Genomic DNA, 24,569 nt, shown 5'->3' on the forward strand with positions numbered 1-24,569 from the left:
TATATATATATATATATATATATATATATATGTGTGTGTGTGTGTGTGTGTGTATTTTGAATAAAATGTGCAATAATGTTTTCATTATGTATGTATGGATGTGACGTTTCAGTTTGTATTTCTATGAAATAATAAATAAGAAAGTTTTAATTTACTCTTTTTATCATGAAATTTATCTCCTTGGGACAAATATTTTGATGTATTTAAGTTATATATATGCACGTGTGTTGCAAGTGTATATACCATGGAAATTAAACAATAATAATATGACACTTATTTTATGAGATTACTCTTATAATGCACAACAAGCACTACAAAATTATCTAGCTTCTACGTCTCTTGGTTATCAACATGATGATAATCATCTCTTCATAAAGTTCAACCAATTACATGCATGATGCAGTCTCTAGGTATTTTGGTGAATTCATGTCCATTTAAGGGGACCGTTAGCCAAGTAAATAAGTGTTTTTAAGACGGTTAATATTATGAGGATGAAATTAATAATTCGCGTCTAGTTTAAGAGTGTTTTTAAGTATTGAAAATACTTCTAACCTTGACATGAATTAATAATAATTTCATCTCCGAACTATTGGCCATTTTAAAAACACTCCTTAATTTGATTAACTCAAACACACCTTAAATCTCGCAATATGAGAGAAATATATCATAAATTCTCATCAAATTTACTCCCATTCAAAACTATTTGCTATGTCATACTGTAGACATCTAAGTTAAGTCAATCAGATTATGACGAAACTAATAATTTGAGGGGAAAAAAAGTGTTCAATAGTTGTCTCTTTATCAAATTTTACAGAATCTTAAAGTGAGGACGAATCAATCTCATCAGAAAATTGAATGGCGGGAGCTGCCGTACTGCCAATATCATCACTATATTCCTTCAGATTATACTCAATAACTTCATCTTCTCTTTCTCCAATTTCTCACTCCTTATCTCTCCCTTCACTAAACCCCAGATTCACCATTTGCCATGCCAAGGTCGATCTCATTTTGCTTTATTTGGACCCGTTTAATTTTGTTGATTTAATCCCATTTTTTTGCTTGTGTTTTTAGTTTGATGGATCGATTGGAGAAGCAGCTGAAAGGATGTACCGAATGAATTTTGAAGATGGTGAATTATTGGAGGAAGATGATGATGAAGAGAGCGATGAGGAAGAGGAGACAGAGAGCAGTATTGATTTACTAGTTAGATTTGTGCAGAGTATGTTCAAAAAAGTGTCTAAGCGTGCTAAGAAAGCTACTCGTTCTATACTACCGGACGTCATTTCTCCACAGCTTGTAAATCTTCAAACTCACTCTTTTATCTCTTTCTTAATTTGTTCAGCATATAAATTGATTCAATGGGTTTCGACTTTGTGTGCTTATAGTATGAGAAATGAATTCTAAATGACTTTGTTCCTGAAATCAGTGTCCTTTCCTAGGCACAAGCATAGTGCAGCTTATTCTACCCGAATTAGAAACTCCTTTACTTCTTCAGGTTCAATTCCCAGCGGAGACAAAAAACACACTAGGTGATTCTTCCCATGTGTCCTAGCCTTGGTGGACAGAGTTACCTGGTGCTTGTTGTTGGTGGGAGGTGGTAGGTATCTCGTGGAATGAGTCAAGATGTGCAAAAGCTGTTCCGGACACCACAGTCATCAAAAAGAAGAACTATATTTCTTGGACTGGGAGGTGACTAAGTAATTAACTGTGTTAGGATGCTGAAAAACTTGGCATTCTTCTGGTTCTTTTGTAGATGTATGGTGGCCATTGGTTTGGTTTGAATGATAAACTTTTTATTTATGTGTAGAGGGAGGCAAGGAGCTTTCTTCACCTTTTACATAAATGTTGTTAGGGGTCAACTCTCCTACAGTGATAGTGGCCTTGAACGCTTGTGGTCACATTAAACTACTACCCAGTTTACTCTCATCTCAAGCCGTCTTAGCACAATCTGGTGCCATGGTCGTGGGCTCAAAGTAAATTAGCAGAATACTCTCATGCTTCCTAATGCCTTAAGCATTGTCTCTATGACAATCTCATCATGGTAGAGCTTGTATTCAGTGGGGTTTTTGAATCACATCAGGCCACTCATTTCGTGCTTGAAGCTTTGACTATAACTAGTTAGAATACTCATGGCAAGGAACTCTTAGATTGTGTTTGTGCATCTGTAAATGGCTAAGGCGATTGGTTGCCTCTTACTTGATACTGAGCATTGCTCGAGTGGGGACATTTCAGTTCTTAAGTTTGTGCACTTGGCTTGTGGTTGTGTCAACATAACCAACTTATGCATCACCATAAGAGGGTAATTCTTAAGTCCTTGACTTGCTTCTAGTGCACTTGTCAATAATCCCCACTCTTAGTATGTGGCGTTACAGAACATTTCCCAGGCCTGATGATTTCATTTCACACGATATAGTGTTGCTCCTCAACTACAGTTCTAAGCCAAATGATCCTCCTCCCAAGATTGAACCCTAGCCAAGCTCAAAAATTAACACATGAGATTTAAAATAGTGGTGCCTCGAGTGTTTAAAAGCATGGAGGTGATTTTAACTCGCAAAATTTAGCCTGCAAAACATAGTCATCACACGATGTCACATCCAACTACTAACGCCCAATTTTAGTACTGAGATTGTGCATCGTCCATAGATTTCCTAGCTCATCCAGCGTTGATTATTTACATAAATTATCTTCAAAATCCTCTCTTCCATCTGTTCTCATTGTTGGAGGAATGCAGGTAACTTTTGCAGTTGATGGCGTTCTAATTTTGGCTTTACTCTCCATCTTGAAGGCATTTCTTGAGGTATTCCTCTGCCATGCCAATTTTTGAATGTTTTACCTGAATTAGGCCTTAGGCACACCCACAAACACACACACTCTGTAATTACACTTGTTGCTTGTTTTATGAAGTTAACCGTTAACCAAATCTGGCTTTCTGCTGCTTTTGTGGATGCAAGCAGCCTTTAATCCACTAATTAAAGAAAACAGATATGCAATTCTAAGAATGCAATATAAAAGAGATATTATAATTTATCAAACATAAGACTTGCAAAATGAAAGTGCAAGTAGATGGGTACTAACAAGGAGAAAGAAATAGATGGGAAGATGAAAAAGAAAAAGTTAAAATCTTTTCACTGAGCATCAGAGGATGCATAATTTATCTATATCTATATAGTTACTAGTAGATCAATCAAGGGTATGTCTGGATGCAACCATGTTTAGATAGTTCTATCTGATGTTGACGGATTGTGAAAACACTTGTTTCATGTTTCTGACCCAACATATGCGCACATGAACTGATGGCCCAAAATCTTCAACCACTTAAGAAGATCACAGTATTACACATCACAAGTTCTGAAAGTTTTTGTACAAAACAATTTTATGTCTTCTATTCTGATTTAGAGCATGGTTATGGTAAATAGATCAACTTCTGCTCTTGTGTGGGTGAAATATTGATCTTTAATTGAACTCTGCTACTGCCCATTGACGATGGTTCTGTCCTTTTAGGTGATCTGCTCACTTGGTGGTGCTGTCTTTGTAGCAATTCTGTTTTTACGTGTGCTCTGGTCAGCTGTTTCCTACTTTCAGTCTACTGGTTCAGATTTCAACAGTGGTGGGAGTTCATATGGCAGAACACAACCCACTGCTTGATTGAGCCTAGTCACATCTGGTTAATCATTAATTCCTTAAAAAACAAAAGATGTTATTAGCATTAGAATGTTCTGTAAGTAATAGTGACTAAATTTAGCAATGTGAATTTTACATGTTTGAAGATCTCAGCAGATTTTATAGGGAGTAGAGTGTTTATAAGTTTCTTCTTGACTTCATTGGCCTTCTTCCCATGCTTGGGAATCTTCTATAATGAATAGTTAAGAGTCTTTAACTCTTAACACACCACTTATAATCTGAACTATACATAATACTCATGTCTTTGCAGCACACTAACAACTGTTTATTGCCCAAAGCTCATATTGTCTAGTTGTGATAGTTTTGGCAAAGAAAAGCAGTACATATGAATGCTTTTCAGAACAAGCAGGCACATATTACAGCTTCTTGATATACCTTACCAACCATGTCAAATACGCATTCTCACCAGTGTACTATTCATTTAGCATTTTTGTTTCAGTTGCTGTGAAAGAAAATGCTCTGTTAAATTAAAGGAGGAAAGTTTTTGTGTTCATTACACAAGGAGATGGTGATTTGGTTCGCAGTGTCCTAATGACATACAACAACTCTGTTCCTGATCAGAAACAAGCTATTATCTACCTATAAATCAAGGAACTGTTATATATTTTGGCAGTTCCTGGGGGAAGCATTAGCCTCCTAAGAATTTATTAGCCTTTGATGCCTCCGATTATTTACTTTATGTCGTTCTTTCAAATCCACCACCTATCTGCATGTGCAACCAGTCTGGTGATGTTCCCCCAGCATATTCCCTTGTACCTTGTGAACCAAATGCCATAGTGTTTGTCTCGAATGTTTGCTGCCCAAACTGGAAAACCAAAGCACTTTGTTATGTATTCATCTGAGAATGAAACTTGAGGAAAACTCTACCCAAGTACTAATCTAATGCTATCTTACATTGTGAAATCAATGAATGTATTTTCCTCTTTTTCAGTTCTTAGAATATATTCTTCTTTTCTCTTTACAGTTTCTGCTTTGATTGTTACCCCTCACTTAGTTTTACAAGGAGCTAAATTTCAATGTGCTGCTAAATGATGTCGTGGGTTCTTCTTATCCACACTCACTGCAATCTTGCTCATCTTCTAACTTAAGGTATAACTTGTAAAACGAAATGCTTGAATATCCATAACATTCAAATCATTCATCAATATGTTTTCAGCCAAGTTCCAGAAATGTGGGGTGCTATTATTTAATCACTAATTACACATTCAAGGAGCTAGTACCAAGCCAGACTCAGAACTCACAGTTTGCTAGATGTGAGCACATGGCCAGTATGCCCAAAAATATACTAACTTAAATGTTAGTCATGTACTATATTCAAGGTTGACAGAGAGTTATGGCATGAAAAGGACAGATATCAAAGAAGGCAATACAGTTTACTCTTGCAAATTAGTACTAGTAAGTTTAGAAGATAGATGAGGTTTTAGTGGAGTTAACAGTGCTTGACAAACAAGATTATACATGCAAAACAAAGAAATGAATTCAACTACTACAAAGATTTTCTCATACAACACTTACGTCTTTAGTAGGAATTCCATCGATGGTTGGGGTTACTCTTGTATTAACTGCTTCAAGCTTCATTGATAGGAACTGAGGAATCAAGAAAAAATGTTACTCGTACTATAGAAGTCTCAACTAGACAAGATAGGTGGAGAGCATACCTCAACCTGGCGTTGTAATGATTGGACATAATTGATTATCTCATCAAGGACAAGAGCTTTTCCAATAACCTGTAACCAAACAACATTAAACTGACTTTTCCCATTGCATTCAGAAGTAAAAGATACATATAATTTAATCGAATTCACATTTTGATGTTAATTTATGTGAAGAGAATAAGGGTTTAAATCTCTACCATCCTAGCACCAGCGATGGGGCTAGAATGCACGAAACTTTAGAGACATCAGTTCATTCCGCTATATGTTCCTGAAGAAATTAGATGTTAAAATCAGAACCAATGACGTAGGCTGAAATGCAGGTAATTTAGAGACAATAGGTTCATTACACTTCATGCATCCTGACAAATGGATGCATGTAGAATTAGAGGGTTCTCTTAACACCAACAAATGCAGGAGAGCATTCTGCTGGTAAGAAGGCCGATACAGTTCTGAGGTCAAGTATAGACCTTTGACATGGAACAATAGGATGAAACATACATGTTGTTGCTTTAACAAGTGGTTCAAACAGATAGCCTTTTGCATCCACTTAACTAAATTTTCAACAAATTAAAGAGTTGCTCATAATGATAAGCAAGAAAGACAAGTTCCAAGGCTTTGCTTGCATGAGCACTCTATATGAAATTCGCTAACTACGGCTCCTTTTGTTCCGATTTATGTTGTCCTTCCATATTTCGAGAGTCGAGCTTCTTAATTTTAAGAGTGAATTCTGATATATATAATCTTTAGGTTTTGTGAAATATCATTTATATATTTGGAAACTACGTAAAAAGATAATACATAATTAACAATTCAAAAAAATGTGATCAAAAGAAAAACTCATTTAACTCTCGAAATACCAACAATGTCACATAAATTGAAACAGATGAAGTATTATTTTATATATCGAAGTTGATGTCATTGAGACATCAACTGAGGAGTACTACATTGACTCAGTTTGAAAAGGAGGACTAGGTGAGCAGGCTTTGCCAGTGAAACTTAACCCTTTCATCTTCAACAAAAAGATAGAGACAACTCTGTAGTACAGTCCAAAACCACAAAAAGGTATATCAATCGTTCAGGTATTAGAAATTATCGATTTTTCTTATTAGTATATATTTTCAGATTCATCTAACAACTAATAAAAGAACAAATGGAGAAGCAGTTGATCATCAGAATGAGGTAATTATTTCAGATTTTTCGACACAGTAGAAAGATAAAGGAAAAATATACCTTGTTACAACCAGGGACCAAGTCTTGTAGGATTTTCATCCTGTCACTAATCTTTTCTCTTCTGGCCTGCAAACCAAATGTATCAACAAGTTCCATTATCGATTACAAATTACCATCATTTAATACCAAATATTGAACAACTTATTCAAGTAAAGAAAGAGTTATAGGTAGAATTACTCTTTCTGCTAGGCTATGATTATCGGTAGCTTGACCTCTCCTCGCTCGCACATGGATGTAGTCCTTAGGTGGTTCAGCTGGTGGCTTTGCAGGTTGGTCTGAAGATTTTCCTGAATTCCCTCCTCCTGAATATTCCCCATTCTCGTTTGATCTCGTGGCCTTCAGCCGCTTACTATCAGATTCAGTCTGCTCCAATTACCAGAAAATACTAACAGATATAAGAACAATAAAGACCACAAGATTTTGATACATATTACCCTAAAATCTGATATAAATCAACTACAAACAAGCTAAGATCCACTTATACAAGCTGAAACATTGCACCAAGAAACAGGAAATTAAGATCAATAACAAATGTAGCACTACCCTATTCAGTCTTCACCAGCTTTTTGCATTTAGCAGATCAATCAGCCAGATAAAATAACAGAAACTCTCTTAGACTGCGTAGCCAATTGAATATCACTCTTTCCGTTTCAATTTGTTTTCAGTTTGTTTTAAAAAGACTGAGCCTTTCCTCTCTCTTTTTTAGCAGCTCTTTAATTTCAACTTTTCGGCTGGCATGTTTAAAACTACAAGATTAAAGGACATTTTGTTACATTTGATATATGACTCATATATCCTCAATTTTATACCACAAGATTCAAACGCCTTTTTTTTTTTTTTAACTTTGTATCAAGTCAAAATAGATCAAACAAATTGAAACTAAGGGAGTAGTAAATACTGTACCATACCAGAACTATCTATAAATCAGCCAAACACAACTTTTTTTTGATTCCAACTATAATGCAATTTACTCTCTCCTTCCTAATTATGTGGCACATTTCTGATTTCGAGTCCCGTGACATTTTCATTATATCTTCAAAACATTTTCAATTGTCAGTTATTGTAATTATCGGACTGTAATTTTCAAATATAAAAATTTTATTTCAAAAAACATGAAAATTTCATTGACCAAACTATGCCGCACAAATTGAGAGTGACAATCAAATTAAGGAGCTAACAGAAGTAGTGAAGCAACTGAACAATGAATAAAGTAGTTAACAGAGATATACAGACCAAGGCATTTGCACTAGTTGAAACACCAATGGCAGATTCATCATCGTCGCGTCGCTTTCTGGCGGCGTGATTTGTTGTGTGGTCGAGAAGATGCTGATAGGGCCAGATCTCCGCCAAATTAGGCGCAGTTTGAAACGCACTCATTATAGTAGAATGAGGATCCATTAGAGAAATGCTAATAATGCATAATTAGCAGAGTAATATAGAAAATGGTGATTGAGGGGAACAAAAAGAGCAGAGTGTGTCTGTGGAAGATGAGATCTGTTTGGAGAGTGACAGTGAAGGAGAAAGCCTCGGGAGTTGAAAAGAAGTCACTTCGAATGAGGTTTATGAGAGTGCTTTCCACATCACGTCACTTATGCACCCCCACCCAAATCTACTTTTTAACTTCGCATCAGCTCACGTCTCTATATATTCAATTTTAAGTGTGCATAAATATAATTTTGGTGCACACCTAGTAGTTAAGAACATTACTCTTACTAGTGAAATCACGTTTACGGAGGAGCAGATTTTATTCAGATATATAAAGTGTACGTAGATTTTATCATTACCTCAATGAGGTAGAGATATTATTTTCAAATAACCCTCGACTCAAGAGCATGGAATTCAAATAAAGAAAACATAACAGTTAGAGAAAATCTAGAAGAAAGAATTAAACAATAACAACAACAAAATAGTTTAGTAATCAGAACACAATACACAAAAAAAAAAAAGTAAAAATTATCAGCTACGTACCTTATTAGGGTATATAGAGTCATGTCCTAGATGTTCTTTTATTACTGACCAATAGTAGTTTTTTATTTTCTAGGCATATCTTGCTATAGACTTTCTATTTATTTTAAATTAAATATTTCTTGTTTTATTTTTTAGAGTAGGAAGGACCATCCCTTTTAAAAGATTGGGTACATGACTTTGGAACTTGATTGGACAGATTAAAGGAAAGAGGTATCTTCAATCTACGACTAGGAATTTAAGCCAGGCATCAATATATGTTATAGTGGAATGATTCGTATTTTTTATCTTAATTAAAGATTTCATGTTTAAGTCTTTAAAATTAAAACTAAAAAGAATTCTATTGGAAGTATTGCTTTCGGTAATAGGTCATGTAATATGTGAATTCAAATTTAATTACGCTCCAATATAGATATACTCGTGATATGTTGTCTAGTTGAGGTGTCATATTGTAAAGAAGTTGAAGTACGATCAAAGGGTACAAAAACTTAGCGGTTGAAAGTGGGAGGAGATAATAGAATATACGTTTTCTTGTTTTATGATACTTTAAAATTTTGTTTCCACATAATTATTTTATTAATAAAGAAAAGATTTAATATACAGGTAAGATTTAAAATAATTCAACTTGTAACTCCATAATTATTGAAGTATCCTATGTATGACAATTATATACTATCAATTGATATAAATAATGATAAAATATTTATACTATTAATTATTAATTTAAGCTTTTAATTAACTGGAGAATAACTTGAAGAAACTTAATTATGGCAAATGGCCAAACTGAGTTTTATGGTAATGACTTGTACCAAATAAGTCTTATAAAAAATGTTGAGCTGATAGCTGCTTTAAACCATTTTCATGCCTAACTAATTGTCCTTTTCATAATCATTTAATTTTTCAGTTAAGACATTAATCATCCTTTATAAAGATCCATAGTGTTGCTTATTAATTGGTAGAGAACACTACCACTACCAGTGACGGAGCCAGGAATTCACAAAGGGTGTCCAGAAATAGCACAATAAATTCAAACACACGAGCACTTCCTCATTCCAAGGAGGTGAAACCACTGGACTATAGTAGCTTGTTATGTTAAGGGTGTCCAAAATATGTTATTTAATTATTTCGTGTATCATTTTACTTGTATATACGATTTTTTTTTCCGACCAAGGGTGTCCAATTCCACCATGTGGCTACGCCACTGAACACTACCCTCCGAATAAGACCCTATCTGACACGAATTCAGAATGAATAATCAGACTTCAATATGAATACTGGACACCAAGAGTACCGGACACTAGTTTGGTTCCACTTTGTCATTTATGTTTGTTCTTCCCAAAACAGAGATTCAGTACCGTGATGACTCTGTCCTTTACTTTTTAACTTGTCAAGGAAACTTCATTTTCCTCACGAGTCTTTTATGCCAACTTGACATTTGCTGGTTTAATACGATTTCTGCTTTCACCTAACCTCCTTTCAGTTGGTTGGGAAGAATTGGAGTATTCTTGTATAGTGTTAAATTAGGCGTAACAGGTGGACAAGTTAGATTTATCATTATAATATTCAGATGGCTCCGTTGACCGTTAGAGACTTTAGTGTCACTCTCTGAGTCTACATCCTGAGCGCTGAGTGGCTGCTAATCTTATTCACTATCACATACATCAAAAGTCAAAACACACTGAAACTCCAAAACATATAGTGAAGAACATATTTATTAAATGAACCCAAAATTTTCTAATTCATTCCCTTCTTTAACAAAACTCATCAATCAGAAAGCATCACATTCTGCCTTCTTAGCCTCAAAATCACAGATCAGTTTGATCCATGAGCAGTATTTTATCCCGATTGAAGGGTACAACGCTATGAAAAAATGTAAGCTGTGTAGGAGAAAAAGAAAAATCCTACAGTAAAAATATTAGAATGAAGAATCAGTTACGGTGTTGGAGGCTCTTAAACAAGAGAATTCCCAGGCCACCAACTGCTAATGTTAAAATGAGAGGTTTTCTGATGGTTTTGATTGTATCCCTTTTCTTGTTCATTCTTGCTTGTCGAGACTGTTCTCCTAATCTCTCGCGAAGAACATTGCTAACGTTGTCCAGCTGATGCATAAGTTGACGCTGTCCACGTGCAATATTGGATATCTGTATCCGAAAGGGATTATAAGAGAACAACCAAAGAGGTTAAGATACTTTAGGTGACAAATTCAATGTACGGGAATAAGGAAATATTCATCTGATAATAAATTAGTTATCTTCTGTAACAGTAACTTAAAAAAGTCATACATCCCCTTCCTAATCACATATATGTCTATATACTATTTAATAAAAAAAATATTACAAACTTTATGTAGTATACCGTCAAAATGATAGCCGGAATTGTTTTTTTAAAGAAAAACTTACCACGTCGAAGCAAATGTTGCAGATTCAATTCCTAAAACCCATAATATCTTCAAACACAGGTGCAGAATGTTTCACTAGCAGCTTCATATTAAAAAAATGCAAAGAAACTTCATTTTGCACAGGCATTTTGAACCCAGAAATGAATAAGTGCAACAGCCAGAATAAATTCCTAGGGTTTCATTTTGTCATGCTTGGACCTTCCTAGCAATCTTGCTGCTGCTATTTCTGGCATTCAGCTGGGGTGTGCCAATGCCACTTCAGACATGAACGTCCCCTCTGGCTCAGACGCAGTCATGCACAATATTTACTTTTATGCTTATTTTTTGTGCTTTTTACGTTGCTAGGTTGTTATTGATGTGCTTAACTCTTTCACCTCATTGTAATTTTGATAGGGATAAGGTACAAGTACCCTCTAGACTATGACCGAAATCCTTGAAACACACCTTAACTAAACTAAGGTCCTATTACCTCTGAATCCATTTTTTTTTTGTAATGTTGTACACCTTTTTGGCTTACGTGGTATCAAAATATCTCCACGCGCCTCAACTGCGTGGAGTCACGGAGTGTGCCACGTAAGCCAATGTACAAAATTACAAAAAAATGAGTTTAGGGGGGTAATAGTACCTTTGTTTAGTTAAGGTGTGTCTCTGAGATTTCGGTCATAGTCTAAGGGGACACTTGTGCCTTATCCCAATTTTGATATATTGTAATGAACTAATGTTTTTATGAATACATGACCACACAATTAAATTGTCATTCCGATCATTTATTGGTAATTTGGTATTTGTTTGTTTGTATACAACTACATAATCTTTTAGGTTTGATTACGTGTTTATGTAAAATAGTTATGTGTTTATTAATTGCAAAAGGAAAAAAGGAGGAAGACTAAAAGAGGATATATAATTGAAATTGTCTAAATGTTGAAATTAATTAAATTGCTAAACTGGCCTATATCTTTGTGTTAAGACTTTACGCATATTTAACTAATTAGAATTTTAATTTCAACTCATTCAAAATTTTAAGCGCAAGAAAAAAAACTTACCTCTTCCATCAAGGCAGACTCCTTTCCAATAGTGGAAGTAAAAGATGAGGAATTAGGCATGATGGACCCAGTCAACGAGCCGTTCTCCAAACCAGAGATGAAATAGTTAGTAGGAGCAGATCCAACGCATGCTTCAGTTTCTAACGTCAGATTTTGTATGCATGGTGAAGCTTGTTTGTTTCTCGGAGAAGCTCTTCTGCTGCACAACTTAGAATTAAGTTCTTCCATTATAGACGTGAAGTCGTCCATCCGGTCATTCAACGTAGAAATTTGCTCCAATAGATGTGTGACCGCTCCCTTATGGAATAAACAAGAAAAAAACTCAAAAAAAGTCATGTAAAGAATGATTAATGCCTAAAAAAGAAAAAAGTGTTTTAGTTTGCATAAAGAAAAAATAAATAAATGTGAATCATTGCACCTGGTTTGCTAATCTTGTCCCTGATTCCTCAATCCTGTCATTCCTCTGATAATCAGAACTAACATTGAGATTTTTGTCCCTGTTAGTTGAATATGAATGTGACAATCCGCTGCACAAAGCACATCAATCACAAATCAATTTGACATCAAAATGTTTCCCAGGTCCAGAGAAAAAGAAAGAATCATATCCTCTTTTGTTGTTCCCACCTACCCAGCTATCCCCTACCCCAACTGGTTTGTGTAGATAAGGTACATCTATACATATTTCTTCATTTTATATAGCTCTGTTCTATTGAGCATGGAGTTTAAGAAAGAAAGGAACACTTTTTGAACTTGTGGCATTATACATATCATGACCTTTCTGTGGGTGGTAAAATCATGTCATTAAGAGTAAAATTGGAAGTTCAAAGTTATAGTTGTTCCAAATATAGGAAGGTGTCATTTTTAAGTCTTGAACCTTCGCGCTGACTGTTCGCTTTTGGGACAGAGTAAAAAGGCAGAAGTTTCAAAAAAATAAAACAGAGGAAGTACTTGTCATCCTGAGGTACTGACAGGAGATGTGAGTAACATGATAATGTAAATGTAGATCAGTAAACAAAAGGAATAGTGACTACTGTGGTACACATATGGTAAAATTGAAAACTGCAGCTAACTAATAACCCAATGCATTCCCTCAATTTGTCTATTAAAAGACAGTTTTCTTGTCGGACACCCTAGCAGGTGTAGAGAGAGTCAATGCATATCAAATGAAAGAATGACTTGCTCATGTACAAGAGCAAAAATCTAATTATATCAGTACTTTCATAAGGTATGATTGATTTAATCATTTGAATATGATATTCTCTCAACATAAATTCAATATTTCATGAGGTGCATATACATAAAATCTCCCATCATCCTATCAGACGGCAAATTATATGTGCTTTCTTTTAACCTTTGTATCAATAACTCATGAGATTCTGAACTTGTTTCATTAGACTCTAGTGCAGCAGCTCCTGCAAGTCACATTTATGTTCACATCATGCAGAAGTGAGAAGACTGGTCAAGTGCACATGTGAGATCTGAAGAATCCTCCGGGTCCCCTGCCTCTACTCTCTCTCCCACCAAACCCCACATTGCCCCACCCCCTTCTTTCTTAGTTTCCTATTTTTGAGGCAATATCATATATGTGTGCTTTCTTTGATGGAAGTTGCCAAAAAAAAAAAGAATATCTGAAGTTATCAAATGCTTTACTAACAGATAAATCTTTAAGCAATTATTGGCCACAGACAAGACATTACTCAGTTTATTGATGAAAGATAACATTGAATAAACAAGTAGAAGGTAAGGAAAATATGGATCAAGTGCTGCACCTTCTGATATTCTTATTTCTCCATGCCCTCTCTGTCGAGGCTCGAGAGAGAGCTTCTTTAGGACTTGAGACAATATCTTCATCTAGACTAAGCTTTGTTTTCAAGTCATCTGGTAGCGCCTGAAATGTGTTATCTGCTTAGGGATAAGAAGCAGGGACAGTGAATCACAAATGCTACGGAAGGTATCATACCATAACCTCATTCACAAGCTTCTCTAGCTGTATTTGTTCAATATATGTACGAGGAGTGTATGAACCTTCCAAACCCAGCTGCTCAGCGATACATTTTACAACAACACGATCTCTTCCTTGGACCTAGGCAAAGTTAAAGCATATTTGAAATTTAATAGCATCTTCACTTATGACTCCATAAAAACAAACCTATCATAGTTTGTCAACTATGGGAAAAGAGAAACTTCCCCAACTATATACTCAACCTACAAAGAGTTTGTTCCTTTGCCAGAAAAATTCTCTGTAATTGGTACTTATGTGAAGTTTGATAGATTGAATTTTCTTGTACGAGAAGAGAAGAAAATATTAGACTTGTTAGTCTTTTTTTAAAATTTATTTATGAATATTTGAATTCTGAACAATTAGTTTGATCTAAACAGTGTTTTGACGTAGTTATGAGGACAACACAAGAAATAATAGAAAAAGGTTCCCCGCAGATTCGATGTATTTCTCAATAGTTGACAAACAAACACATTTTGTGGTCAGGAAATCATTGCTCGGGTATAACTGAATGACTGTATCCACACAATGGAAATCAAACTTGAAGGGACATTTACGCATTTGAAATAATACAACTACTAGCTCAATTGTATTCAAGCATCAAAAGAAACCCCCTCGACAAGACCAAAAGTTTTGGGATATAATCATAGCGAGATGGACAAAAGTGAAGAAAATATATATTACCTGCACATAGTGGCGCTTTAGTTGCTCAAGCCAATCAATTTTCACACAAACCCTTTCATCAGAAAATACATGGCTGCTTCTTTTGAGGATGGCTGCCATTGTGTATCCCAAAGCCATCAATCCACCAAGAAGACGCACGCTAACTTCAAAACTGATTCTTGGTGATATGACAAATGGAGAATCAGTGACCCATTCCTACAATTCAAATCATGTTGAGCCAGACAATGTGAAGCAAGCTGTATGCAGTTGGCGAAAATCAAAAGATGTGTGTGTGGGGTAAACAGATTTAAGCAATCTTGTTTTCTTAAAAGTTAAAACTCTAATATGTTTCAACTGCTTCAGGAAAAAGCAGACTAATTTCAAAACATGCATGATTTGAGAATTTATGTAAGAAAATAACAGATTGTCATGAGCAGCGGGCTTAAGATTAGCCAAGAAGGCCTAGCAGAGGAACTTCTTCGAAAACATTGCCTGTTATTCTTCCAAGAGAAAAAATCATTATATAAAAGGAGCATACCTCAAACATGAGATTGTATTTCCCATCTTTATTTCGCATCCTCAGATATGATTGGCATGTCTCTGGATCTTCACCAGGTGGCAGAAGGTATATGTCATAGATCAGTTCCGTACTTTCAGTGTGTTCTTCAGCCAAGACAGACTTGATTTGTTCTACCTTCAGATTCCTTGATGACTAAAAGCGAGAAAAAATAGATCAGTCGTTTCTCAACAAATTTCTAGATAGAGTTTGGAAGCTATTATATTCTAAGACCGGATATAGGATGTCTGAAATCAAGTTATTGCTCTTACCTTTAGAATGTACGTAGGACTCTGAAATCCAGAAAAAGGATTAAATTTGTTGATAATTTTTATGTGTGCAGTTTTGAGATCAGGCTCAATGTAAGCCTTGTACATTGGATAAACCTGCATAAGACATTACAGCTGGGAGTGTGAGAAGACAATCTAGTCAAACTTTATCTGTATTATAAATTGGAGAAACAGACCGTTTCAGATACTTGGTGGATTATTTCTGATGGTTCCTGCCCTGCACGTTGTATGTCGCGTAAAACTCTTTTAACAAGGTCAAAGTGAACTCCACCATTTACAGATATGCGAAGATCCAGGAAAGGCCGCAACTTTTCATTCAGAGCATAGATGCCCTCAATAACCACAATGCGGGAGCTAGGGACTTCGACAGTCCTACAGCACACCAAATTGTGTAAGTTCGGTTCATACTTATATGCTACATATATATAATGAAGATAAGCAACATCAAAGAACTTTCAGATAAAATAGCTGGCCAAAAAAAAAGGTGGGCAGGACAATGGATTAAACATGAATCCAGAGCAAGACAAGAGTAATGCTTGACCTCAGCATAAAAAAGATAATAACGAGACGACTATACAATCACTGAACACTCGATGCAGGTTAATAAAGAATATTTCATCATGGCCCCATTTAAGAGTCAATAAACAGAAACACCATATTTGTAGAGTACTTGAAAAAGAATAAAGCAATATTTAACTAGTTGACAGGATTCACAAAGTGCCAAGCAGAAGCAAGGATCCACTTTACAAGAAAACAGTCATGGCACTTCACAACTATTTACAGAAACCTAAACATGAGTATCAGGGAAAATAAGGTGTCCATGTAACAAAGTTGTAAGTTATAATTTTTCTGTACAACATAAAAATAAAATTTGCTGATTTGCAAAAACAAATGAAGTTTTCTGGACGTGTTTCCCAGATAAGTTATCAAGTTATCAAATAACAAACACTTAATATAGTCCACAGTCTAACAACAGGTTTACCAACTTGTTTTGGTTTCTGTGCAGTGCCTTGTACACAAAGTCGCAAAAGACGTAGATGCAGATAAGAAAGTACACTTTTACATTTAGAAGTAAGGAGCTGGACCTGTATCCTATTCGGGAACTAGATTTGAAATCATATATCGGAATCTCTGCTGCTTTCCCAGTCTTGAGATCATTGATGTTTTTCAGCAGCGTATCATAGTCTGTTAGGCGTGGATCTGTTTCAAAAACATGATAAGACCTGGTAAACATATCACAAATCACAATACAGATTTATAGGATGTGAACCTCCTTTACCAAGATTTATAGGGTAGATTTCCTCAAAGATCCAATCATTTTGATCTTCAATTACTCTTACCAATTTTTAGTGTAATCCTGAAATGTCTAAAGAAAATGATGAAATTCAAATGATGTTTCTCTCTTGTCAATCAGCTTTCCCTACACTCTCAATCACCTAATTTTCACCTAAACAGAAACATCTCGAAGCACTATTGGGGAAAAAGGTAATGCATTCTTACCATCAAAATTGCCATCAACAATTCGACTAGCATCATTGTAGTTATCCATTGATATAACTGCAATGCTTGGCATAAAGTTCATTATTTTATCCGTAAATACGGTCTTTCCAGCACCAGAGGGACCAGCGACTCCTATCATTATCAGTCCTTCATTCTTCTGAACCAACACTTGGCATGCACGGATTACAATGAAGAATCCTTTCTCAAATGACAAATTATCTGGTATTGAGGAAATCTCATATCTATCACAATCCTTTCTCTTAATTAGTCGAACCTGATCCTTTAAGAGACCAGCTCTCTGATTAATGGATTCAGCATTAGCAGTATCTATATCCATTGAAAGATAAAAGTTATGCCAGATTTACTCTGCAAAATACCCAAAAAACAAAAGGGGAACAAATAAGAATGAGAATTCAAAGATAAGTGAAAACAGTAAATTGTAAGATAGACGATCTGCAAGCATAGATTAGCAAATAGCTCTCATCAAACATGATTACGTGAAAAAAGCCAAAGAAATTGGATGGCTGAGAGAATTATGATGTATCATAATAGCTGCTTCCCCTCTAAACATTTCAGAAGAATGAAGTTCTCCTTTATTTTCAATTCTTGCAACATGGTTGACACAAAATGAAACAAGCATAGTTTTCTCATTAATTACACACTAACATCACAAATTAGTTAACAAATAAATTAGGAAAAGACCATTCCTTGTCCATATTGGATGCACACACCCACCAATGTTGCATAAGACTGTTGAGAATACAATTATATAACAAAAGTGTGTTCTCTCTAATAGCTTAAGCTTTTAGATAAGATAGTCACACACTTCAACAGAAACCCATAGTTAAATCCATGTAATAGGTGATAAATAGTGTGAGATAGCTCAATATTCTTGAAATGTTTTGCTTAGTTGCTTCACTGAGAAAGTACACACAAATCCATGTTCTATGTGGTAAAAAGCAGATGGCAATGCAGTCTAACTTAGCACTGGAGCATTAAGCCGTCACTCAACTATACATCAATTCCAAATTAGCAAGAGTATGTTATATGAATCTTTCTGTATCCATTCGGCTCTATATTTAGCGGCTAGAAAAACCTAATGTCCAAATATGTAAGAAAAGTAGAGTCATTCACAATTTTGTAGAATTTGCATCAATCATTCACTTATGTTCTAAGTTCCCAACAAAAGTTTTGAAATCATCTGTTGTTTTATAGCTTGTAATGCATCAGCCTTCTACACAAACATAAAGATAAGAACTTTCCCTCTACTTCTCAAATATCCTGAAACTAGTTACAAGCTAGCTTTTAGTAGCTCTTTTCACTATGCTTCTTTATTCTTTTTCACCCATACTTTTACGTCGTTCAACAATCAACTAAATTTTTGTATACTTTACTAAGGCGGGGCTAGGTAGGGCCAACAGGTTTCATCCAAACCACCTTCGATGAAAAATTACATTGTTTCAAAATTATATTTTTTAATGTGTATATATATATATATATTGCACCCCTTTTTCAACCCATTAGTGAAAATTCTGGTTCCACCACTATATCTGATCCATGTTAGTATACTAAATTAAATTCATGAGAGGCAGTATCTTTAAGCAGATCATGATTAACAGATACTTCCAATTCAGACAGAAATTTATGTAAAATTACATGGTTCCGCAATCAAAGAAAAGAAGGCTATTACACCGAATAACAAAGAAACATGATGACTAGTTGAACAAAACCAATAAACAAAGAATACCCAGATGAGAAAAAGCGAAAATGCACCCAAAACAGCACAAATTTGGATTCAAAACTACCAACTTTAACAGTTGAGCAACAAGCATTACATGAAGAAAAAAGAAATTTTGAAATATACCCAGAAAATTAAATGTAGCAAAATATTCAAAACCGAACAAGATTTTTGGATCAGAATACAATATCGGGACTGACCTATATGCAAAAATTGGGGTTCTGCAAGAAAAATTATAGGAGAAGCTTTTGGTCCAGTTTCCTATGGTTGCCGGGATTGCATTTATATACGTTTTGTCTAATTTTTACTATTTTCTATTTGGTGGAAATCTCTTTATACTGAAATAATAATATTAAGTAGTACTAATAAAATAGTGGAAACTATGGATACATCTAAAATATAAAATATATGTATTTTTGATATCAGATTCATTAAAATATGGAGAGAGGCAAATCAGATAGTCTGTGAAATTACACTAGATACATGTATTTGAGACATGAAGAGAGGTGAGCGAAAGAGTTAGATACATGTGAAACCACTTAGATACAATGTATTTTGAACAAATTACACATAATATTAATTTCATGTGTCTACGATACATGTATCTAGACACACCAAATAAATGTATCTAAAGTCTAAATTCTGATAAGTTTCGTAATAATAAAAAGGAAAGTGAAGTAATTAGATACTAAAACAATGAGATTTATATAAGTTAGGGAAAAGGATCTGAAATATATCCGAACTTTGATCGAAATTGTTCTTACGATACCAAACTTTGGAAAGGACCTTTTACCCCCCCCCCCCCTACACTATTTAATAGTGTATTTTAAAGGTATATATGTGTCCACATGGGCACATATATACCTTTAAAATATACTATTAAATAGTTCGGGGGTAGAGAAAATACACTATTAAATAGTTCAGGGGTAAAAGGTCCTCCATAAAGTTTAGTATCGTAACAACAATTTCGGCCAAAATTGAAGTATTTTTCAAACTCTTTTCCCTATAAGTTATAATAAAATTGTTACACCTTTTTTTTGTGTGTGGTGATTTTGATGTTAGCAAGTTATATGTAGTGATGAGAGAAAATGATCAAAATGGTCCTTGATGTATTGGAGTTGCTTTATTTTGGTCCTTAATATATTCTAGGTGATTGAAATAGTCCTTCATGTATGACAAAATGTGTTCAATTTAGTCTTTTACCCTAAACTTAACAAAATAATTATTGAACACATTTTGTTAAATTTGGGGGTAAATTGTTAAATTTAGGACAAAAGACTAAAGTGAACACATTTTGTCATACATGAAGGACTATTTCAATCACCTAGAATATATTAAGGACCAAAATAAAGCAACCTCAATACATCAAGGACCATTTTGATCATTTACTCTAGTGATGATTGAAAGATGTTTTGTAGTGTAAATGTATATAATCAATGTGTGTGTATATGTATACAATGTAGATATATTATTTAAACTTTATATGTGTGTATAATTTTTTATAAGGTGTATAATAATAATGTAAAATTATGTATAAACACCTCTTATACACTATTATATATTTGTATACAAGTTTATTCATTATGTACAATAAATGTATAATGTTGTATATAAGTACTATTGCGAAAAAATAAGATATAGTGGTGTAATGCGAAAATTTAGGCTATATACATGTAATTATTTTTATTAAATTGAATATTATTATTCGAAGTTAATGAAAAAATAACAAAAAAAAAGAAAAGAGAGATGTCAAAGAGAGACAGGGAGATGCTAAAAGAGAGAGCAAGTTGAGATTTCAGAATTTAATTATAACTTGTCACTATTTTAGGCCTGTAATATATTTAGGATCATATAGTCCAAAGTTAGGCCTTTTTAAATTGTTACACCATGTCATTTTCACAATAGAAAATGTATCAGTTTGCGTGTAACTTGATATTTTCATTAAAACTAGGATCGATGGAAAGAAATCATTAATGTACATATTTGATGGGATATTTATCACCTTTCACCAACAATAGATATCAAGGTAACTCTATATGTCAAAACTAGGATAGATGAAAAGAAATCGTGATTATCAATCCACTCCATTAACCACTTGACCACATCTTTAGACACACATCATTTCTTAGTAAAATCAAAAATTTAATGTCCGATAAATTATAGAATAAAATAATTTGACTACTTTTCCTTGAAGATCATACTGGATACATTTTAAATCTCCAAAAAAGTAAAGAACTAATATTTATTATGTGCTTCCTACGCACCACCCTTTTTTGAAGCTTAGTAATTGCTTTTTAGTTGATATAATTTGACATGTTAGGCATCAAAAACTCTAGGAAACTAGAAGTCAAGTTAGAATTATTTACGTATAATTTATTATCTATAATTAAAGATCTATCATTACTATAAAATATTGTATTCTAAAGAGAAAATAGTACTCTATTAAGAAAAGGTATACAAACGAGGTATAATAGCTCGTTTCGACCAGTTATTTAAGAAATTTATACAATGTCAGTCTTTTTATTATTCTATCGAGTATCGAGTATAATCAAATTAAGATCTTTTGAATTTTTTTCAATCTTTTCGATTTTGGTACAATTTGGCTAATTTTTAATAATTTATTTTAAACATGCGACGTGATTATGTTGTTATTATGACATCTCATTTACTTTCGCGAGGAATCAAGGACGATCGTATTTGTTATTAAGGATAGTCCAGTGCACTAAACTTTTGTGTTGTGTGGGTGATTTGAGCCCTTGACCTTCTGATTATATGACAATAATTTTATCACGTCAGGTCCAAGGTTTCCCTTCAAATCTGATTCCTTATAAAGATCAACATTTAATATCAAAATCATAGAATAAAATAATTTGACTCTTTTTTCTTCAAGACCATGATGGATTACATGTTCAATCTCCAAAAGTAAAGAACTCATTCTTGTTCAAATATTCTTTTATTGCTTTATGTGCTTACTATGCACCACCCTTTTTTATGCATAGGAATTGCTTAATTAGTCAACACAAATTGACATATTAGGCATCAAACTCTAGAGATTAGAAGTCAAGTTGACAAAGGGAAGAATAAAAAGTTTCTCCTATTTTAAGTTTTTTTCTCTCTCTCTTACCATTTATTGAACATCTTGAATCTTGGTGATTGATAACATTTTTTTAAGAAAAGCCTCAAACAATGTGTTTTAAAAAATATATATAACATCAAATAGAAATTATTCAAAGAAACCATGTGAACTTTGGTCCAGTTTTGATTAATGGTAATATCGAATATCGATTTATTGCATATGTCAATCTTATTACTATAAGGTTGAGATTCACTTGTATATAAAATATCTAAAATCTAAATATTATAAAATAATATTGAATAAATTATGATAAATGTTAGTTAAATGACTTTTGTGGGAAAAAAGTACTAATACTTATGTGATCATATGTAAAAGTTAACATGTACTAATTAACCCTACAATTGTCTTATATTATAAGAAGATAACCATGTTAAGATTTGTTTGATAAAATTTGGTAACGAAATCTAAGTTGCAGCTTCTATTTAGTAAATTATTAATGTTGATTCCTTTTTTTATTGGTCAATATATATGATAATGGTGAAAAATGGAAATTTGTTAAATGAAACAAATTCAAATACAAAGAACAAATTATTTACATTTTCATTTCCTACCATTCTATATAAAGAAGATTGTTGTGTTGCTAATGTTTAACCATCAAAATGCAAAAGATGTAAAAACAAAACAAAAGATCAAAATAATTGATTTGTGGATTAAACACTAAGTGGAAGAAAAGTGAGGTGATTCCATCTCATCTATTCAAAAATTTGGTAGACAATATTGCCCGATATTTGTGTTGGTAAAAGGTAATAGGTATCTGGTGAAATAGTCGAGGTGCACACAAATGGTCCAAATAGCACCACCACTAAAAGAAAAAAAAATCCTAATTGGTTCGTCTTTCAGAAAGCAATAGAGTTTCTCTAGTGTTTGGATATGTTATTTTCTTTAGTCTATTTTCTTGATTATATATAACTTGTATGGTTCTGAAATATGATTTGATGTTTGAGTTCCTTTGGTGCAACTTTACAAAACTATGGAGGAAAAGTAGTTGCTTGATCTTCAGAGGCTTTTGGATTCACAATTTCTCTTCTTGAATTTTTGTGCTACTTTTCTTTCTGAGTTTTGAGTCCTTCGAGGTCTCCAAAATAAGGAGCTAATTTGGAAAGCATTCAAAATAAAGGGAAAATGACTTCACGTACTCTTTAATCTTGCGATTTAGAGCTGCTATTTTCTTTGTTATAAAATGATTTACATATATTTCATCATTATACAAATGTCTCATATATATTCTTATCGTTATACAAATGACCCAAATATACTATTTTCGTTTAACAAAAGTGCAAAGATTAATTTTACAAAAAGATGAAAAAAATAAACCATTCTTCTAAAAATTATTATTTTTTCACTCATCTTCTTGTAATTAATTAGCCATAGACACATCAACATTGGTCTACGTTAAAATAATGAAATTGCTCTATTATTTATTTTAGGACCATAAAATATTACTGATAGAGACAGATTTAGAACTGAAATTTATAAAGTTCTATCTCTTTACACTTTTGGAATTATGAAATCAAAAGTTAATATAGCTTTGAACCATTACATTTTTAAAATCATGAGGTTAAGACCTACTTTTGTTGCAATTTTAACATATAAAGTTATCCTCTGCATAAATTTTTTTTATCATTATTTATAAGTAGTTATTGTTAATTTAGGATTTAAGTCCTTTCAAGTGAATAAAACTATGTATAAATAAAGTGTAGCCACATTAAATAAGGAGCATAACATTTTCAAATGTTAGCCCATGCTCTGCACGGACATTGCTTGTCTAGTTTGTATACATAGAAGAAGCTTCTTAATGATTGAGTTAGCTAGTTGACAAGCTTAGTGATAAATTAATCTTCACCAAATATGAGCTTTTAATTAAAAGAATATAGTTTAGTAATTACATGAATATGTGGATATATATATTACTACTTATTAGAAGTGAGAGTTGAGGTGTACCAACACTGCACTATTAAATTGTACAAAAGGGATCATGAATTGTACTATATATATGTTTGGCCTACTTTATTGTTGAATCAACATGTGGATTGCATGTGTTTCAATATTTTAGATAGAAATAATTCCCTACAATTTTCAATGTCTTCACTATTCTAATTCTCTCTTCTTCTTTTTTACTCCTATTTAGAAATGGGAGTTTGGGAGGATCAACATTGCACTAAAGAGTTGGACTAAAAACTATAGAAATTGTACATTGAGGCCCACCAAAAGTATGAACTATTCTTTTTTTCTACTTTCCATTCTCCCCTTTTACTCTCTTTAGTTTATCTTTCATCTTAAATTTTTCTATACATCTTTAAAATATTTTGAATTATTAATTATTATGAATTATAATGTTTTTGATTTTTACGTAGTTTACAAATATATAAAATTTCATTTTTAAAAAAATTGAAGATATCATGCGCAAATTTATGGTCAAACTTAAACTATTTGATTCTTGAGAAATAAAAAGTGTCACATAAAATGGGACAGACGAAGGATAACTCTCAATTAAATTTATTTCACTTTTTAGTTTCCATTTTTGACATAATATTTGAAGTTGGATTTGTAGGAATTGTATAGTAGACCCATTTAAATTTGACTTTTTTGTTTTAATTAGAGAACTTGGCCGCACTTCGCGCAATCATTAAAATTAAATATTTTTGATTAATTTTATATTTACTTTGTTGTTTAATCGTAATATTATTATTTGTCTTAATAATATGAAGATTGTGA

General features: G+C 33.3%; 3 protein-coding genes across 3 annotated transcripts; 1 reads left to right on the forward strand and 2 right to left on the reverse strand.

Moving 5' to 3' along the window:
- The first annotated feature begins 733 nt into the window (after window positions 1–733).
- On the forward strand, window positions 734–3,819 carry LOC102596298 (uncharacterized). The gene is made up of 4 exons (XM_006363485.2): window positions 734–996; window positions 1,072–1,296; window positions 2,732–2,797; window positions 3,502–3,819. The coding sequence occupies exons 1-4, from the start codon at window positions 856–858 to the stop codon at window positions 3,643–3,645; spliced, it is 576 nt and encodes a 191-aa protein (XP_006363547.1). The 5' UTR covers window positions 734–855; the 3' UTR covers window positions 3,646–3,819.
- A 307-nt stretch (window positions 3,820–4,126) lies between these two features.
- Window positions 4,127–8,191, reverse strand: LOC102595965 (transcription factor bHLH79-like). The gene is made up of 6 exons (XM_006363484.2): window positions 7,800–8,191; window positions 6,744–6,929; window positions 6,567–6,632; window positions 5,340–5,408; window positions 5,197–5,268; window positions 4,127–4,486 (listed from the first exon to the last, which is right to left on the reverse strand). The coding sequence occupies exons 1-6, from the start codon at window positions 7,962–7,964 to the stop codon at window positions 4,358–4,360; spliced, it is 687 nt and encodes a 228-aa protein (XP_006363546.1). The 5' UTR covers window positions 7,965–8,191; the 3' UTR covers window positions 4,127–4,357.
- Window positions 8,192–10,254: 2,063 nt separating this feature from the next.
- LOC102596622 (uridine-cytidine kinase C-like) lies at window positions 10,255–17,342 on the reverse strand. Its single transcript, XM_006363486.2, has 11 exons — window positions 16,981–17,342; window positions 16,566–16,680; window positions 15,657–15,852; window positions 15,463–15,576; window positions 15,173–15,346; window positions 14,656–14,850; window positions 13,933–14,055; window positions 13,742–13,860; window positions 12,391–12,499; window positions 11,973–12,269; window positions 10,255–10,672 (listed from the first exon to the last, which is right to left on the reverse strand). Exons 1-11 carry the CDS (start codon window positions 17,315–17,317, stop codon window positions 10,460–10,462), a joined length of 1,992 nt encoding a protein of 663 aa, XP_006363548.1. The 5' UTR covers window positions 17,318–17,342; the 3' UTR covers window positions 10,255–10,459.
- Between the last annotated feature and the right edge of the window lie 7,227 nt (window positions 17,343–24,569).

This window comes from Solanum tuberosum, unplaced genomic scaffold, assembly GCF_000226075.1.
Source record: "Solanum tuberosum cultivar DM 1-3 516 R44 unplaced genomic scaffold, SolTub_3.0 scf00431, whole genome shotgun sequence".
Lineage (NCBI taxonomy): Eukaryota > Viridiplantae > Streptophyta > Magnoliopsida > Solanales > Solanaceae > Solanum > Solanum tuberosum.

Coding starts and splice junctions, on each gene's coding strand:
- LOC102595965 (XM_006363484.2), bottom strand. CDS start 7,964: ATGGATCCTCATTCTACTATAATGAGTGCGTTTCAAACTGCGCCTAAT. Junction 5,409..6,566: donor TGGTCCCTGGTTGTAACAAG/GTATATTTTTCC, acceptor GTTTGGTTACAG/GTTATTGGAAAAGCTCTTGT. Junction 5,269..5,339: donor CATTACAACGCCAGGTTGAG/GTATGCTCTCCA, acceptor TTGATTCCTCAG/TTCCTATCAATGAAGCTTGA.
- LOC102596622 (XM_006363486.2), bottom strand. CDS start 17,317: ATGGATATAGATACTGCTAATGCTGAATCCATTAATCAGAGAGCTGGT. Junction 15,577..15,656: donor TCCACCAAGTATCTGAAACG/GTCTGTTTCTCC, acceptor TGTCTTATGCAG/GTTTATCCAATGTACAAGGC. Junction 12,500..13,741: donor AGAAATAAGAATATCAGAAG/GTGCAGCACTTG, acceptor TGCTTTGTGCAG/CGGATTGTCACATTCATATT.
- LOC102596298 (XM_006363485.2), top strand. CDS start 856: ATGGCGGGAGCTGCCGTACTGCCAATATCATCACTATATTCCTTCAGA. Junction 997..1,071: donor TCACCATTTGCCATGCCAAG/GTCGATCTCATT, acceptor TTGTGTTTTTAG/TTTGATGGATCGATTGGAGA. Junction 1,297..2,731: donor ACGTCATTTCTCCACAGCTT/GTAAATCTTCAA, acceptor GGAGGAATGCAG/GTAACTTTTGCAGTTGATGG.